This window comes from Babylonia areolata, chromosome 26 (genome assembly GCF_041734735.1).
Source record: "Babylonia areolata isolate BAREFJ2019XMU chromosome 26, ASM4173473v1, whole genome shotgun sequence".
Classification (NCBI taxonomy): Eukaryota; Metazoa; Mollusca; class Gastropoda; order Neogastropoda; family Buccinidae; genus Babylonia; species Babylonia areolata.
The window spans coordinates 20,783,351-20,801,683 of record NC_134901.1 but is presented as its reverse complement, the minus strand read 5'-3'; the positions used below and the strand labels follow the sequence as shown (position 1 = coordinate 20,801,683).

Below are 18,333 nucleotides of genomic sequence, written 5' to 3'. Positions count from 1 at the left end.
GGATGTCTTACTCGCGCCTGAAATCCTGTAAGTGTTGAGCAGTTGGATTCATTTGAGAATTTAATTTTTGCTTTGTTGAATATTGGCAGTCCATTGGACTGGGTTTTGATGTTTATTGAAACGAATTGTCAAAGAAAAAAAACAAACACAGGAAAGTAATCATTCAACAAAATTTACGGATTGAACAGCCCCACCTCGGCCCTTTACTTGTCATTTGATCTTTACATTTTATGGGGTAAAATTGCTTCTCCCACACGGAATCCAAAATCAGAATGTGGGACTAAAGGTTGGTTTGTCTGTAAACAATAGACATTGCTTGGATGGGTAGTTTATGTTTGGAGCTTCAGGTGTAAATTGAAACAACAGAAAATCTGAATCAGTCAATTTTGGGGAGTCACGTTTGAGCACGGTGGAAAGAAAAGGTAGGTGTACACAATCTCAAGCCTGCGCTGGTGTTTTTTTGTTTGTTTTTGTTTTGTTTTGTTTTTTGTTGTTTTTTTGTTTGGTTTTTTCCTTCTGCAAGTTGTGTCCTTCCGTCGCCCATTGAGGGAGTACAAGACAGTGGTTAAAACGTCTGCCAGAAAAGGTGACTCAGTTCTGAAGTGGCGACCACCCTAGAGGCGCGGGTTCGAACCTGCTGAGGACCAGGGGGAAAAAACGAAAAGAAAAGGCGGCAATACAAGGGCATCCAGGAGTCATGACCAGGGTGCGGCTCGGCCCCCTTAGAGTGTAAGGAGTTAAGGGGCCGAAACACTGGACTGAGGGGGGGCTTCTTCTCTGAAGACCTTGTACTGTCCAGCTCTCCCTAGAGTTACTTATCACTCAAGTCACTGAACATATTTAATGCTATTCTGACCTCGTTTAAGCTTGTTTTAAATTTTCTTTATAAAAACAGAGATGCTTTCGGCCATTGTGGTTTATTCAATCAAAGAAAGGGGCCAAACCACTGGCTACATTGCCTACTAGGAGGGAGGGAGGGAGGGAGGGAGAGAGAGAGAGAGAGAGAGAGAGTGTTTAATGCTTTTCGGCCATGGGCACATATACATATATCGGGAGTTTGGGGGGACGGTTTTTAAGCAGTTGGCGAAAGGTATTCAACATAACAGATTTCACCGAGAGAGAGAGAGAGAGATTGTGTGGTGCTCATGGGGAGGGGTAATTATGTGTTGACGTTTAAAGGGGGGGGGAGGGGGGGAGGGGCAGGAGAGAGAGACAGTAGTTTTAAGAAGGTACTTGCGCATTGAAAAATAAATATCAAACTCTCTCTCTCTCTCTCTCTCTCCCTCTCTCTCTGTGCCTCATTTTTCAAAATCACGCCAAATCAACAAAACTTCCGACCAAACGCAAGACAGAAGATTTAACTTTTTAAAATTTTTTTTAAATTTTAATGTTTGATGACTACAATGAAAAAAAAATCAACAGTTCAATCGTACACCGAGCATAGATAACATTACAATGAGTAACAGAAAACATCACCATTGACAATGTTTAACTATGGTGGAATATAAGAATCCCCCCCCCCCCCCCCCCCCCCCCCCCCCCCCCAAAAAAAAAAGTCACCAAGACGTGATAAAAATATCACTGAAGCAAACGACAACAAACAGAAAAACACACACACACACACACACACACACACACACACACACACATCATGACCAAATCCAAGGTGATCGTGTTCATGGAAGATAATTATTTTCCAATTCATGAGATAGAAATATTGTCAGTGATATGTGGCCCTGACCGTCAAATGGGGCCCAGTTCGTGAGGTGTTAACTATAACTGACTATTCATGACCTCGTGTGACATCCCCGCTTGGACTGACTTCCGAAGAAATCTGGCAAGAAGCGCTGATCTGAATTATATCAGTGGCGTCTTCCAGTTTAGGTCACAGTCACTTGGAAACATTGAAGTCGTGGTAATGCCTTGAGTTATCAAAATATTTAAAAAGAAAAACAACAACAAAAAAACCAAAAAACAAAAACAAAAAACAAACAAACAAAAACCCCACACGACCGAACACACACACACACACACACACACACACACACACACACACACACACACAAATCACAAAGCTCAGTCTCATATGATTTGATTTTTTCCCCCCCAATTGATTGTGACAACCAATTTACACGAATACCAACTTCATCAAAATAAGTTCACAAAAGTTGATGAGATACTGTATTGAACCTGTTCAATGGTGGTTTTGTACATACATCAGTTCTGACCTTGAGAACTTTCTATGATGGGTCTGTACATAATTATGTCACCAGAGTCATTGATGCGATGGTATATGATGACAAGCACAAAACTCGTATCGTATATTAATATTTCATCTATCATATCAAGACCTTAAGAACAATCAGTGGTGGCTCTGGACATAAAGTGATCGGAATCAGATGATGGTTTATAAATGAGTACAAGATCCAGATCGTTTATCTGACCTTGTTAGCATGAACAAAGGTGGAGATCAAAGGTCAAGGTCAAGGCGACCTGTGGTTTTCAGTGGAAGTTGAAATTCCCCACCCTCCTCAACCCGCTCCCCGAGGTGCAAGATACGTGAAACCCGGTCTCGAAATATGCCAGAAATTGCTGTCTTGTTTCATTGCAAACTGACACTGACAAACTAGTACATACATGCAAGCACTTACAACCTATTTCAAGAACATAGACACACAGAGCGCGCGCGCGCGCGAGAGAGAGAGAGAGAGAACTTTATTTTAAAACAAAACAAAACATAGGGTATATATAAATCTAAAACGACCCGATTCGACGGCTGTGCCGCGTATCCTATTTCTGAGGCTCAAACTTACAAAGCAAATAACAACAAATCGCCGTGTATGTCCTTGGAAAAAACAAAACTCTGTTCTCGCGCCGTGTTTTATTATAGTCAGTCCACGCATCTTCGTCAAGAAATAGAAACGAAACAAAACAAAAAAAAACAACAACAAACTTTCAACAGTGTTCAATGTTAAGTCATTTCAAACTGACCCACAAATGCTTATATAACATATTGAATAACTAAACTAGGTCGAGAGAGGTAGAAGAGAGTTTGTTTCTTTATTAGTCTGGGGAAAAAAAAGAGAAACATGTCACAAAAAAGAGCAATACACAGGCACCATCAGAACCTTTAAACGGGGTGGTGGATGTGACATTGACTGTTGTGGAGAGATGGCCTAAGGTAACGCGTCCGCCTAGGAAACGAGAGAATCTGAGCGCGCTGGTTCGAATCACGGCTCAGTCGCCGATATTTTCTCCCCCTCCACTAGACCTTGAGTGGTGGTCTGGACGCTAGTCATTCGGATGAGACGATAAACCGAGGTCCCGTGTGCAGCATGCACTTAGCGCACATAAAAGAACCCACGGCAACAAAAGGGTTGTTCCTGGCTAAATTCTGCAGAAAAATCCACTTCGAGAGGAAAAAAAAAACAAAAACAAAAAAAAACTGCACGCAGGAAAATATACAAAAAAAGAAAAGAAAAAAAAAAAGGGTGGCGCTGTAGTGTAGCGACGCGCTCTCCCTGGGGAGAGCAGCTCGAATTTCACACAGAGAAATCTGTTGTGACAAAAAGAGCAATACAATACAATACAATACAATACACAAAGCGGATGCTCGCAGCCATCGCCGCGGCTGAAGAAAAGGTGCATTCATTTTACTACAAGGCGCACGTCCGTAGTCGGTCATCAGTGAAGAAAGTCGGCGAGATTTGGCCAGGATTGTGTCAAGCTGTGCCTTGCTATCACTGTGCTAATGCGTTTTGCTGTGCAGTGCTAAGCTTCGCTGTATTGTGCACTCTGTTGTGGCATAATTTCCTTGCGCTGGACTAAGTAACAAGATGGCATTCACATAATTATTTGAAGAAAGTTTGATACAAGTACAAACACATAATGTTTACGTTCTGTTGCGTGGCGACCTCAATGCGAGGACAATGATGTCAAACAGCCAAACGAAGAGAACACGATCAGCTTTGTGCCTGGTTTTGATTTCGAAGAGACTGATGAACAAAGATCTACACGCAGCCTCCATGACTCTGTAACCAACTTTTTTCCCCTCGCAGTTGACATTATTGAGTTCGTAATCATCATACACATGACATGTTCAAGACAATGATGTAATCACTTTCTTTCGCTGATACGAGATGATTGGGTGGATAGAGGAGAGTTGGGAAAGAGGGGGTGGGTGGGGTGGTCCTCTGGAAACCTAATAATAGTTGGAAAAGTCTTCTGTTGATTTAATTTGTTTCGCTTTTTTTTTTGTTTTTTTGTTTTTGTTTTTTGAAAAAGCAAAAACATGGTAGCCAAAAAGAACAGTGTCCTCAACACTTATCGTATGTCTGATCCCTCACGACAAACCAGTCGTCGGGATACTTCAGAAGGCCTCTGGCGGTCCTCTTGGCGGCAGCGTCCGGCATGCCAGGATCAGTCTGTATACAAACCTTTCCGTCCCTTATTTTTCTGGGAGTTCCCTTCCAAGCCTCTGTGATGGAGTGTGCCGATTCCTTTCTCAAGGTGTGTCCAGTCGACCGCAATGGTGGGGGGAGCTGCTTTATTTTCTTTTTATATTTACATTCAAGCAGATGCAAACGTGCTAAAAACCAAAGCAAAAATGAATCGGTTTTCATTGTATACAGCGAATCTTACTACACGTGCGAAATTCCAGGCGTAACTTAACTTTCGCTTTACTGCAGCTGAACCGTCGAACCGACCAGTTTCCTTTGGGTGGGGAAGGAGAGGGTGATTTACCGCCACCCTTCCGCACTGCGTGTGTGCCCCAAAACGGCTTCAGCACTGTTATAGACAGTAAGAAGGGGCCTGCCGCGAGTGGTTTATCTCTCTTTTCTAATCTCCGGTCTCATATTAACAATGAATACAGATCGCTAGCCCCGAAAGACTGACTTGCACCACATGTAGGCTGTGGTGATTTTACGTCGTACGTTGCAACTGAACATACGTGCATGGTAAACTGTCCACTCTTCAGGAGCACTTAAAGCACCACCACAAAACGGACAAACAAAAAAGTAAAATATTTCGACACGCACTGTCACGTGCAACCAAGATAGATTCATGTGTGTGTTTCAGTAACCCAACTACGTACACGGTACAAAAAGGTTTGTTTGTTTGTGATGGATGTCGGTTTCTGATCAAAATATGTTCTGGCTAATTACTGTCATTGGTGCATACATGAACCACGCAGTCCAATGTTCTTCACTTCACAAAAGCGTCTTTTAGAATGTCGCCTGACTTCTTCATAAACACTGCAAAGGTGTGTGTGGGTTTATGAATGTTGGGGAGGGCTTTAAGAGAGAGAGAGAGAGAGAGAGAGAGAGTGTGTGTGTGTGGTTTTCTCGGGCCTGGTTGGCGCCAAGACACACACATTGAAAGGAAGCACAGAAAACAGTGGTGCCACTGAGCAGGAAAGTTGAAATAGAAGTCCATGTTATTGACGTTATCCCCATCCTCAACAGTCGTCGCCAGTTTAGGTAATTTGCCTCTTGTCACACTGAACCCTTGCTATTTTCTGGTGAGAGCTGGTGTTAATTATAAAAAAAAAGGATGCACACAATGTTGCAATAGCCTCGTCGATACAGTAATTTTGTCTTGTTTGCCATCGTTGAAAAAGGTTTTTTTTATTTTTTTTTTAAATTCACTTAACTCAGATGTTTGAATGATTGGTACAGAAATGAGAATAGAATAAAACTGATTTGTGATATTAAAAAAAACCAAACCAACCCAAAACAAACAAAAAAACAACATAAACATTAAACAACTTTCAACTGGTTTCTTACCAAAATACAGACATTTCAACGAGTTTTTCTCAGTGTTGGTTAAAACTCGCAAAGAGTGCGCGTATATCATCATCACTACCATAATTATATACAAAAAAAAAAGAAAAAAAAAGTCTGCAGCGCACACAAATACATCAAAAATCAATTTACAAACCACATCATGCGCTGTAACGGTTCAGTAACAGTGACACCGGCAGTACTAAGTTGGACACAGAAAGCGGTGGATGTGATGACCCAAGTCATTTTCAACACACAAAAAACACATAACAAATCACAGAGTTTATATAATAGGTAAATGTAGACGCCATTGACAGTTTCCAAGCAACGCTTGGGCAACTAGTTTCTGTTTTACAACAGTGGGTAAAAGAAAGGGCAACAAAATTGATATCATGGCACGTCAAGCAGTTTTGGTGAATGTGGACTTTCCTGTCTCTGGTGGCAAGCGGGCGCGCGCGCGCGCGCACACACACACCACACACGCACACCTCACACACACACGCACACAGAGCACAGCGCGTGCATGCATGCAACACGCACACAAACAAGCGTGCGCGCGGACGCGCAAACACACACACACACACACACACACACTAATAACCTCTCTTCGTTAATTGAAATGCGCTTAGGACATATGTTTCACATTTGATTGTTATACTTCTGAACAACAACAAAAATATAATAATCATGTAGTTTTTCTGATTCATGGATCTCAAAAATGTGTACGAAGTAACCGAGTTGTTGAAACAACAACCGCTGGAGGCTACAGCTCTTTACGTCAAATGGAGAATTCCTCTTCATAACAATATGAATGTCCACCTCCCGTTCTAGTCATTGATTTTTTTTTTCTGTTTCGCTTTCAGTTCGAGCGTCTGGGTGCATAAGTTTTGCTGTGTCGTCATAATTCATCATCGCGATAGGCTTGTGAGATAACAAACGGTTTTTGCATTTGTCGTCATAATTCATCATCGCGATAGGCTTGTGAGATAACAAACGGTTTTGCTGTGTCGTCATAATTCATCATCGCGAGATGCCTGAAAGATAATAAACGGTTTTGCATTTGTTCCTGCAAATTTCAGTTGTGACAAATTTCAGTGGAGTGCTTTTGTTTTCATGTCAGTTTCCCCGAGGAAATGTTGGTTTGTTGTTTTTTTCTCGCCATATTTTCTGCTAGTGAGTTAGAAGGTTAATAATGCGCAAGCAAACAAGCATGCAGACATTCTGTCAGTCAGTATATGCGCAAGAAGGATGCAAATGAATTGCACACGAGGAGACGACCAAAAAACACAACCAAACAATTCCATAGAGTTAATAAGGAAACAGTGAAATGAATCGGTCTCTCCAGAGTCCGCCTCGTTGTTTTACTTCGCGCACCAACAATACTACAGGAAACATGGTAATGACAACACAGAAAGCAGGCAGTGTAGTTTGAAAAGCAACGCATTGCTTTCGTCACAATGACGGAAGTTGGTAACCCAGTCACACAGTTCACCAAAGTTCATAACAAACCCTCAAGTTTTGGCTTAAGAAAGAAAAAAGGTTTACTCTTGTTTGCACACTGTAGAGAAACAAAAATCTCTTATCACAAAATCTCAGCTGGAAATGGAGTTAAAAAAAAAAAAAAAAAAAAAAAAAAAAAAAAAGTACAGGCAAGATTATGGGCTAAAACATGTTGAGATTTTTTTAATTCAACAAATAGATTCATACATTAAGTCATTCACTTGTCTGCGTTGTATTATCCGTGAGATTTACTCGCATTACACCTTTGAGGTGTATTTATATATTGACAACTACTTTTTTTTTTTTTTTTAATTCTATCATACTTTATCTTTCTTTTCTTTTTTTTTTTATAGTAAAGTTACCTGTCAATGTGGGATCAGTTACCGAGTCATTCTACTTAGCATTGTCTGTTTCAGATAAGTGTTTTGAGCAGTTCTACCTAGTCAGTTTGCCTATCCATCATAACGTGTAATGCGAAATCGATCTCTTAAAATTGTATTTTTTTTGTTTTCGTCAAAGAACTAGCTACACTTTTGATCAATGAGTATCCTCTGCATACGCGATAAATGTATTTCCAGATTCATAAATAGCCTTCTTGAAATTCGGAGTTGAAATCTCATCTCTTTTTTTTGTTTTTGCTTGTTGCTCTTCTGTTTTTTTGTTTCCGGTTTCTCTTTCTTCACTGCTTTTTTCTGCCTAGCCAATCCACTCCCGCTTCTTCTTTTTTTCGTTTTTCTTTTGTCTCTCATTTCCACAGTCTGTTATGTACTATTTGTACTGTTTTCCTCTGACGATTAGGCAGTGATGTTCTAAACACTGTGATGGGCACTAGCTGTCATTTCTGCAGTTAACTGCCAAAATTTGGCCTCTATGTTTTTGTATGGATTTATATTTGTTTCTTTTAATCCTAGAGATTTTTTAAATGTTTTTTTTTTCATCCATTTTGTTTTGTTTTCAGGAACACGCGAAAGAGGTACAGCTCATCCGTTTCAACCGTTGACACAGTGAGTGAACAGTGATATGAATGTCGTTCGTCAGTTCGGACCCTAGTCAGGTAGGAACTGTCAAGCATGTGTTGGTCATTTGGAATATTGGAATAAACTGGCTTATTTGGAATGTTGTAACAGAATACTGCCGTGGCTGATCACACGGGGCGTATGAATTATACGATTTGTCACTCTAGGATATTTTTAATGATAATTTCATGGCGTGTTTAGTCGGTTTATTTGCGACAGTCTTGTTTGTTTGAGAAACACGCTTCATGACATATTTGGACGCCTGAAAACGTGTAGGTTTATGACAGTTCGCTGACTGCAGCAGACTTGAGCAAGGAAGACGGTCAGTTTTATTCTAAGGAATGCCTTAAATAGTACATTCATCCAAATCAGTTAAACCACTGACAAAAGTCCACCAAAAAAAGTAAGAAAAACAGTTGATGCCCACACTGATTTCTATTTCACGACTCTTCAGCAGTTAAAAGGGTCATCACTGTCGTGGCCTGCGTGGTCGACGGGGACTGGGAACAAAAGGGAAAAAAAAACAAAAAAACAAAAAAAAAAAACAAAAAAAAACCATAAGCGAGGTACTAGAGTTACAGGAACATGAGGTCTCTCTCTCTCTCGAAACATTTCTGTTGAGGATTGCTTCTGCATATTCTCCCCCAATGCTTCCAAAAATAGTTTCATTGGAAAGTTTCCCTGGTGGTAAAGTTGAGTTAAACAACCTTCTGCCTTTCGTCCTTAAGTTTTTTGGGTTTTTTTTTTTTTTTTTTTCCAGTGCTGAAGTTGTCATTCATCAGGACACTTTAAACTTTTGACAGAGAAGTACACACAAGACGTGGGGGTAGGGAAGGCTCTTCCCGTGCGCCTATTAGTATCCACATCTTCTGGAAGTTCGGTGCTAGAAATGTCGCCTTTACTATCGATCGGTCATTTAGTCCCCCCCCCCCCCCCCCATAGCCCCCATCGCCATTTTTCTTTTCTGTCGTGTCATAGTTTCTGCCTTTCTGCTCCATTTACCAATATTTTTTTCACCCAGAAAGCCCTGACATTATTTGGTTGTTTTTTTTTTTTCTTGGGACTTGATAATTGGGCATTTTCACTCTGTTGTTGTTTTTTGTTGTATTTTTTCGCCAACTGACGTGTGAAGTAACCGTAGGCAAGTTGTTGCTTTTATTCGGGTTCAGCAGGGTCGATATATTAGTTTATCAGTGCTGATATGCCCCCCCCCCACCCCCCCTGTGGTCGGCAGGATCGTTTGCAAAAAAAAAAAAAAAAAAAAAAAAAAGAGGGAGGGGGGGGGGGGCACCTGCTTGAGGACATTAACGTTTATTTTTTTATCATAGCAACATCCACATCGCGATCTTGACAATGAAAGCAACAAAACAACATGTAAAGCTTTAACCACCCCACCCTCCCATTCTCGCACACATACACCCACCACACCCTCAACCAAAAAAAAAAAAAAAGTATATGTATATCTATATATGTACATGCGCCATGTTTTGATTTTGGTTTCCTTCAGTTTCAGGGGCACCATTAGTCTCTCTGCGGCTCACCCCCCGCCCCCCTTCCACCCATTTGCCCCAGACCTCTCCCTCGTATTGCGTATTGCAGGTCAAGACCTCCTGAATTCGGTAATCATGGCACACGCCACCCACCCACCCGCCCGCCCGCCCGCAGCAGTCTTGGAAGAAAAAAAAAGTGTTTGGTTTTTAAGTTTAAACTCACGAGTACAAAAAAAAAAGAAAAAAAAGAAGAAATAATTGTCTAAAACCTACCTAAAAATGAAGAACTTGTCCCACTAAAAAAAAAAAAATATATATATAACTATTTTGTTCTCCGTCTATATACCTCCATTGTTACCCATCCCCACCCCGGACCCTTAAGGAAAAATAAGAAGAACCCCCCCCCCCCTCCCCCAGCAAAAACAAAACAAAAAACCCAAAGAAAACGAGGAGGTACAGCAAGAAGAAATCATCATAACTTCACACTTCTCCCCCGTCGCCTCCGATGTCGCTGTACTCGCTCTGCAATCTGCTGTTCCCTTGCCGGGACCCACCACCCCCACCAGCCCCATAAGAATGAGACGGAGGCGGCGGCGGCGTCGGGGTGTAGGGCGGCGAGGAAGAATGCGGGGAGGAGCCGCCACCGCTACCGCCGTCCTTGTCGCCGCGCGACCCCTGCTCCCGCTGGCCGACGTGGTTGGTGGCCAGCACGAGCCCCAGGAAGCCCAGCACGTGCAGGGGCAGGGCCAGGTAGAGCGAGACGGCCAGGCGGCGCGTGAGCAAGGAGAGGAGGAAGGTGGCCAGGAGGCCCACCCCTTGCATGACGCGGAAGGTGGTCATTGCCGTGTCGCGCTCCTCGCGGGCGTAGCGACCCACCACGGCTTTTGGGGAAAGACATGAGAGACACACCCCGACACACACAGGCAGGCACGCACGCACGCGCGCGCGCAGACACACACACACACACACACACACAGAATGCATTACTTGAAAATGTATCTAGAAATCGATTAAGAAATTACTTATAGATTCAAATAATCATTATTACCAATGTTGTGTAAACTCAAAGAATGCAGCTAATCCCAAACATTTTCTAAATTTGACACCAGCAGCACATTCAAGACGAATTACAAGTCTAATGTATAGAATTCGTTTAAATGCCTTTCGTACAAAATTTTCTAAAAAATATAAAATGTATATGCGGTAAGCAAATAACTGTGAGCCATCTACTCATTCATTGTCCGAGCATAAGACAGTTACTTCCAAAAGATGTAGTTGATTACTTTTCTTCCAATATTTCATGATCCACTGAAAAGATTTTGAATGATTATTCATTGCTTAGAATGTTTTCGGAAATTTTAAACTCCAGTCTAGTTGGTATCCTCCTTTGATGTATTATAATTAATTTTGTTATTTATATTTACATTGTTGTAGGTTAATACTTGTTGATATGCATATACATATTCTCCTTCCCATGACACCTCATTCAATACACACCACAATCTCTTTAGACTTTTTCTTATACTATACTTTTCCTCTGATACATAACATGAACACAATTTTACACTAATATTCACATGCATTCCCTTTCCTTTATCCACTACTTTACTTCTTTCTGTCTAAAAACACTTATAGTGAATAGACGTTAAACTGAAGAAAACACACACACAAACACACACACACACACACACAAGATACAATGATGGCAAGCACTCAGCGTCTGTATCTAATTAACCCCCTTGACTGCCATATGACGTAGCACTTACGTCCATAGTGACATCACTGATGACACCATCAAAAGAAGGGAAATATAATTAGAAGGCTGAAGATTCAATTATTTATTTATTTTTTTTTTTTTTAATCAGTTTTGGGCTGATTGTTGTGGATAGATTTATGACTTGAAGCATCTTCACAGTCAACATCATGACAATTAGTGTCTGCTTACTCACAAAGACGATGATAACATGTCTAGTCTGAGCTACATAAGTTCAAAATGATGACAGTATGTTAGTGCTGTTTTTTTTTGTTGGTTATTTTTTTGTCCAAAAGCAAAGTGAATATTTAGTACCTGTAGTTTTTTTCTCACAAGTCAAATGAATTTGTGCCGTATTTAGTTTTTCCACATATCAAAATGAATACAAGATTTAATGCATGCTTTATTTTTTCTTAACAAAGTCAAAACGAAGAACAATAAATGGCCGTATTTTTGTTCTCACAAAGACAATACATTAGTGTTGTACTCTCCAAGTTCAAAATAGAAACATTTAGTGCTTAATTTTTTCAATCAAAAATCATGACATTTAGTGTATTATTAACTCCAAAGACAATGAACAATATTCAGTGAGTCAACTATAACCATAAGACAGATAATGGCACATTGATTGTCTTTAGCTCTAACAACGGCACGATATTCTTCTGTTTTCTTCCCCGGCGACTAGTCAAGGGTTTTTCCCACAAAGACATTCATAACATCTAGTGTCTGTAGCTCTCAAAAAGTCCAAACTGATGACAACTTTTAGTGTCTGTATTTACTCACGAAGACGATGATAACATTCTAGTGTCTGTAGTTCTCACAAAGTCAACATCATGACATTTAGTGTCTGTATTTTCTGTCTGTATTTACTCACAAAGACGATAACATTCTAGTGCCTGTAGTTCTCACAAAGTCAAAATCATGATATTTAGTGTCTGTATTTACTCACAAAGACGATGATAACATTCTTGTGTCTGTAGTTCTCACAGTCAACATCATGACATTTAGTGTCTGCATTTACTCACAAAGACGATGATAACATTCTAGTGTCTGTAGCTCTAAGTCAAAATGATGACAGTATTTAGTGCCTGTTTTTTTTTTGTTGGTTTTTTTTGTCACAAAAGTCAAAATGATGAAATATTTAGTACCTGTATTTTTTTTCTCACAAAGTCAAAATGATAATATTTAGTGCCTGTATTTTTTTTTTCTCACAAAGTCAAAATGATGACAAGATTTAGTGCATGTTTTATTTTTTCTTACAAAGTCAAAACGATGAACAATATTTAATGCCTGTATTTTTTTTTCTCACAAAGACAATGATAACATTTTAGTGTGTGTATCTCTCACAAAGTCAAAATCATGACAACATTTAGTGCCTGTATTTTTTTCTCAGTCAAAATCATGACATTTGGTGTCTGTATTTACTCACAAAGACAATAACATTTAGTGTGTGTCGCTCTCCCAAAGGCATGATAATGGCATCATTGATTATCTTTAGCTCTAACAACGGCACGATAATGGCAACATTGAGTGTATAATTATAGCTCTCACGAAGGCATAATAATGGCAACATTTAGAGTCTGTTGTTCTCTGCCTGATTCACGCCGGGATATAGATTATGAGAGTACAGCTTTGTGAAGTAGTCTCAAACGTAAATAATAGATCCCCATAGCAATATATTCATCGCTCCCATCCTCACTATAGAAAACAAATACAGAGAAATGTCCCAAATCCAGGGGCATAAAAAAGAGGTAAAATTTTTTTTTTAAAGAAGGAAAAAAAAGAGAGGCAACATTGAATTCTTGTCTGATCGAACATTTCTAAACGAATACCTATCGGTTGTGTCAGATATGGACTAGTGATGAATAAATTTTGCTGGACCAGCTGTGTTAAATGAGTTCACGTTTTTTTTTGTGTTTTTTTGTTTTGTTTTTTCCCCAACCATATATTACAGTGCTTTGTGTTAACTCGGTTTATCTGTATCATATTTTACTTAGTTGGGCAGTCCTGATGTGGCGGGTGTGTGTGTGTGTGTGCCGTGGAAGCTGCGATACGTAGCCTAGAAATGAGTGTGTGTAGGAGGAGGTAGAGGAGGTGCAGGGTCATGTGTGTGTGTGTCGGGGCTCAAGTACGTTTGTGTATTTGACTGTGCTTTCATATCTGTGAAACTGCATGTTTGCTGCCTATCTGGTATGCATGTGTGGGTGTATGTGTGTCTTCATGTTTTACATTTATTTGCTTATTTATCATCATTGTTGTCATATTTATTTATTTATTACTACCTTTTTTATATTATTTATTTATTTATTTATTTGTGTACGCTTATCTATTATTTATTCACCTTTTTTTTCTCAAGGCCTGACTAAGCGCGTTGGGCTACACTGCTGGTCAGGCATCTGCTTGGCAGATGTGGTGTAGCGTATATGGATTTGTCCGAACGCAGTGACGCCTCCTTGAGCTACTGACACTGAAAACTGATGTGGCCCTTTGACGTCGACTGGACTATAGGCAACAGTGTCGTGTCTTCGCCTCTTGCTTGCTGCTTCACATTGTGGCGACTGCCTTCCAGGCGTCAGCAGTGCTGAAGGCGAGCGTCTTTCAGGTGTTCATGTCGTGATTTCAGGTCTTCAAGTCGTGCTTTCAGGTGTTCAAGTCGTGCTTTCAGGTGTTCATGTCGTGCTTTCAGGTCTTCAAGTCGTGCTTTCAGGTGTTCAAGTCGTGCTGTCACGTGTTACAAGTCGTGTTTTCAGATCTTCAAGTCGTGCTTTCAGGTGTTCAAGTCGTGCTTTCAGGTGTTCATGTCGTGCTTTCAGGTCTTCAAGTCGTGCTTTCAGGTGTTCAAGTCGTGCTTTCAGGTGTTCAAGTCGTGCTTTCAGGTGTTCAAGTCGTGCTTTCAGGTGTTCATGTCGTGCTTTCAGGTCTTCAAGTCGTGCTGTCAGGTGTTCAAGTCGTGCTTTCAGGTGCTCTTTGAAAGTGCAGCTAGCTGGAGACATCCGGCCAGACCTTTTTGTTTTCTTCTGCCGCACGTTCTCCGTGGAGAAAATGCTTGGGATACGACTGACCTCCCTCCAACTGGTTGACGTGTACCACTCAGTGTAGACAACTTCTCTTTCAGGAAGGGCATTCATACTGGACATTCCTGTCCTCTCTCAAATGCTGATATGTCGGGTTCTTTGTCTCTCTCTCTCTCTCTCCAAGAGATGCCCAGAACAGGTCGTGTCAGGCATGCAGCGTGTGGATAATTCGAACTGTCCTTCCTACCACAGCGCAAGAGTTCATGAATCAGTGCCATGGAGGAGAGGCGTGCTCAAGACGCAGGACTTGTGTAAACACCTGAAGTTACCTGATACACTCGGTCATTTTCAGGTTGGATCAGACTCATTCGGTCAGCCTCAGCCTCGGGAGAGTTGAGGAAGTTTTGCGCGCGCGCTCACTCCTCCAGTACCATTTGCTGCTTTTTACACTTCAGGAGAAAAGTTCTAACAATGTAGATGAGCTGTTGCCATCAGGACGACGTTACAGAACTTTTAAGTTGAAATCCAGAGCTCTGAAGACTTTTATTCCACGTTCAATCCACCTTTTAAATTCTTGAGAACTGTGTGTGTGTGTGTGTGTGTGTGTGTGTGTGTGTGTGTGTGTGCGCGCGCACTCTCATGTGAGACGCGTGAAAGTCCGTGCATGATAGGCTGTACCTTGTTCTAGTTGTTGTGTGTGTGTGTGTGTGTGTGTGTGTGTGTGTGTGTGTGTGTGTTTACTGAGCTTAAAACGTGACAACTGGTTATAATGAATGTGCAATATGTAGGAAGAATAATGTGCAATATGCAGGATGAATGTACAATGAATATGTCTAATGCTAACGTCCATATTCTTGTTTAATAATTACGATGTAATAATTAATTGCAGTGTTTTTTAAAAGCGAATATATTATTTCAGAACATATGTTTATTACTCTTGTTTAATGAAGTTATCCGCGTGTGGGGGGTGGGTGCGGTGCGGGTGTGTGCTGATTATCTGGTTGTGGTTTTCCGCAATTCATCTTTTTTCTTATCTTATCTGTCTATTATGATCAATGTGCAGTAAGAATACTAGTTATTACCTGCAGTGTGTGGATGTATGTATGAAACGATGTATGTGATATTTTTTACATTTGTATCTTCGTAATATTTGTAGGGGCTGTTGTTGGCTTTTACAGTTATGGTCCCCATGTTGTTTACTTGTCTATGTTGTGATAATGCACCTGACCAAATTTCTCCAGTTGGAGATAATAAAGTTATTCTTATCTTATCTTATCTTAACATGACAGAGTAATCTCTCTCTCTCTCTCTCTCTCTCACACACACACACACACACACACACACACACACACACACACACACACACACACACACACACACACACACACACACACACTTATCCCTAAACTTCTATCTAACCTCATCGGGTTCACTGAATGACGGTTAATCGTCCATAAACAACTACTGGTGCCTCATTCAAAGAAACGTTTGGCCTCGGGCTTCAAAAGGTTAGCGATTTTCAGAAACCGTTCTCACAAACTAGAGGCATTTTGTGTGTGTGCGTGTGTATGTGTATGTTTTGCCAGAAACTGGAGAGACATCCTTTGTCCTTTCCGACACCTCTGGATGTTCCATGACATTCACTGGATGTGTCCTCCCCCCCCCCTCGCCCTCTTCCCTCCCCCCCCCCGCATCCCTCCCCTCACCCCACCTACCTTGGACCCCCGTGGGGGTGCCGGGGATCTTTCAGTATAAATAGCATCCCCGCTTTCTGAAAAATTCTGTGCTAGAAATTTCCTCTTTTCTATCGCTCTCTTTGTTTCTGCCTGTTTTCTTTCTTCACTGTTGTCTCCTTTTTTTTCCTGCCTTCATAGTCAATTCCCCTTTCTTTTCTTTTTTTCAAGCAAGCCTTGACACACTTCTTTTTTGCCTCTTTTCCGCAGTCTGTGATGTACTATCTGTGCTTATTTTTCTCTTGGCGATTAGGTAGTGAGATTGTAAATACTGGGATGGGCACTAGCTGCCCATTCTGCAGTGTTATTATTTGCCTGCATGGCCTTTTAAAGTATTTTTTGTTTGGCTTTGAAGTTTTTTGTTTTCTTTTTCCCGATTTTTTGTAATCTGGGGATGGTAGATTAAGCGGAATGGCTGGCGTCCTCAGCATGGCCTAGTCTTATTTGCCCTGAGGAGCTAAATAGTTGGGATACTATGTCACGCACTGTATTTTGTGAGTTTGTCTATGTTTTGTTGTTGTTGTAGATGTGACAGTTTTGTGTTGACGCCGTTGAGCATTTGTGTATGGTTTGACAGTCCTGATAATAATGGCCCCGTGCGGTCGGCTGGACCATAGGCAACAAGAACAAGAACCAGAACCAGAACCTACCTTGGACCTGCGACTGCAGTGTGCCATCCACAATGCCCCAGACAGCGGTGTAGAGGAGCAGCAGCGATGACTGGCTCTCCATCGGCCGCCACAGCGCCGTCAGCACCAACACTCCCACGTTCATCAGAAAGCCTGAGCAGGGGGAACAAATCGCACACAATAATAAAAATTGCTGTTTATTACGAGAAAAATATGTTGAAAAGAGAGAGAGAGAGAGAGTCATCAGAAAGCCGGAGAAAGGGGAAAAATCGCAACAATACAAATTGCTATCAAAAATATATTGGAGAGAGAGAGAGAAGTCATCAGAAAGCCTGAGGGAGGGATAAATCATTGCCAAATCACTGTCAAAGAAAGAGAGAGAGAGAGAGGGGAGGAAAAGAAGTGGAATGAAAGGAAGAGAAACGCACGCACTAAACCCCCCCCAAAAAAAAAACCCCGAAAGAGATAGTTTATTACGAACTCTCACGTGCCCCTCCCCCCGCCACCTTTTCACACATTTCATGCTGATACGTTCCACGCATTTTTTTTTTCTTCCCTCGTTATCTGTTCCCATCCTCTCCCAAGTAAGCCCCCACTCCCACGGGTGTCTTTAAAAAAAAAAAAATATATATATATTTTTTTTTTGGATTAAATTATTATTACTATTTTTTTTCCTTTTATTTTGTTCTTATTATCCACTCCCATCCTTCCCCCACCAAAGTAAGCCCTACCAAACTTTTTCCCGCACGAGCCTTTCCCCCCAGACCTCTTCCGCTCTGCTCTCCCCCTCCCCACTGTATGCCGGGCCGGCCACACGCCGACAGGGAGCCTCATTACAAGGTGGACGGATGCTTGGGGGGCCCCGACTTGGGCATACATCGTTAATGAGAACGACGAGAACCCGTCTGGAAGGGACAAAAACTTCCCTTCCCATTCCTGCACGTTCTCCAAACAGTGGGAGCGAGGAGAGGGGTGGGTGGTGTGGGTGTGGTGGTGGTTGAGGGATGGGTGGGTGGGTGGGTGTGGTGAGATTGACTTGAAGCTGTGTAGACAGGGAGGAGGAAGACCCTGAAGAGTTTCAGTAGCTCAAGGAGGCGTCACTGCATTCGGACAAATCCATATACGCTACACCACATCTGCCAAGCAGATGCCTGACCAGCAGCGTAACCCAACGCGCTTAGTCAAGCCTTGAGAAAAAAAGAGATAAATACATAAAAAAAGAACTACTACTACTACTACGTATGAGGCGCAAAAACTTGAAGTCAACTATAAGCGTACAAAATGAATAATAAATAAATAAATTAACAATAATAATAATAAATAAATAAAACAACAATGATTATAAACAAATAAATTTATATATATATATATATATATATATATATATATATATATATATGCAGACACACATATGC

The 18,333-nt window shown here is 41.3% G+C and overlaps 1 protein-coding gene across 1 annotated transcript in view; it reads right to left on the bottom strand.

Moving 5' to 3' along the window:
- Nucleotides 1-10,269: 10,269 nt before the first annotated feature.
- LOC143300265 (protein unc-93 homolog A-like) overlaps nucleotides 10,270-18,333 on the bottom strand; it is a 192,401-nt gene continuing 184,337 nt past the window's right edge. The window contains exons 10-11 of the mRNA XM_076613859.1: nucleotides 16,940-17,071; nucleotides 10,270-10,670 (exon numbers count right to left, since the gene is read on the bottom strand). Of these exons, the coding sequence (XP_076469974.1) occupies nucleotides 10,270-10,670; nucleotides 16,940-17,071 (533 nt within the window). The remainder of the gene's footprint in view (nucleotides 10,671-16,939; nucleotides 17,072-18,333) is intronic.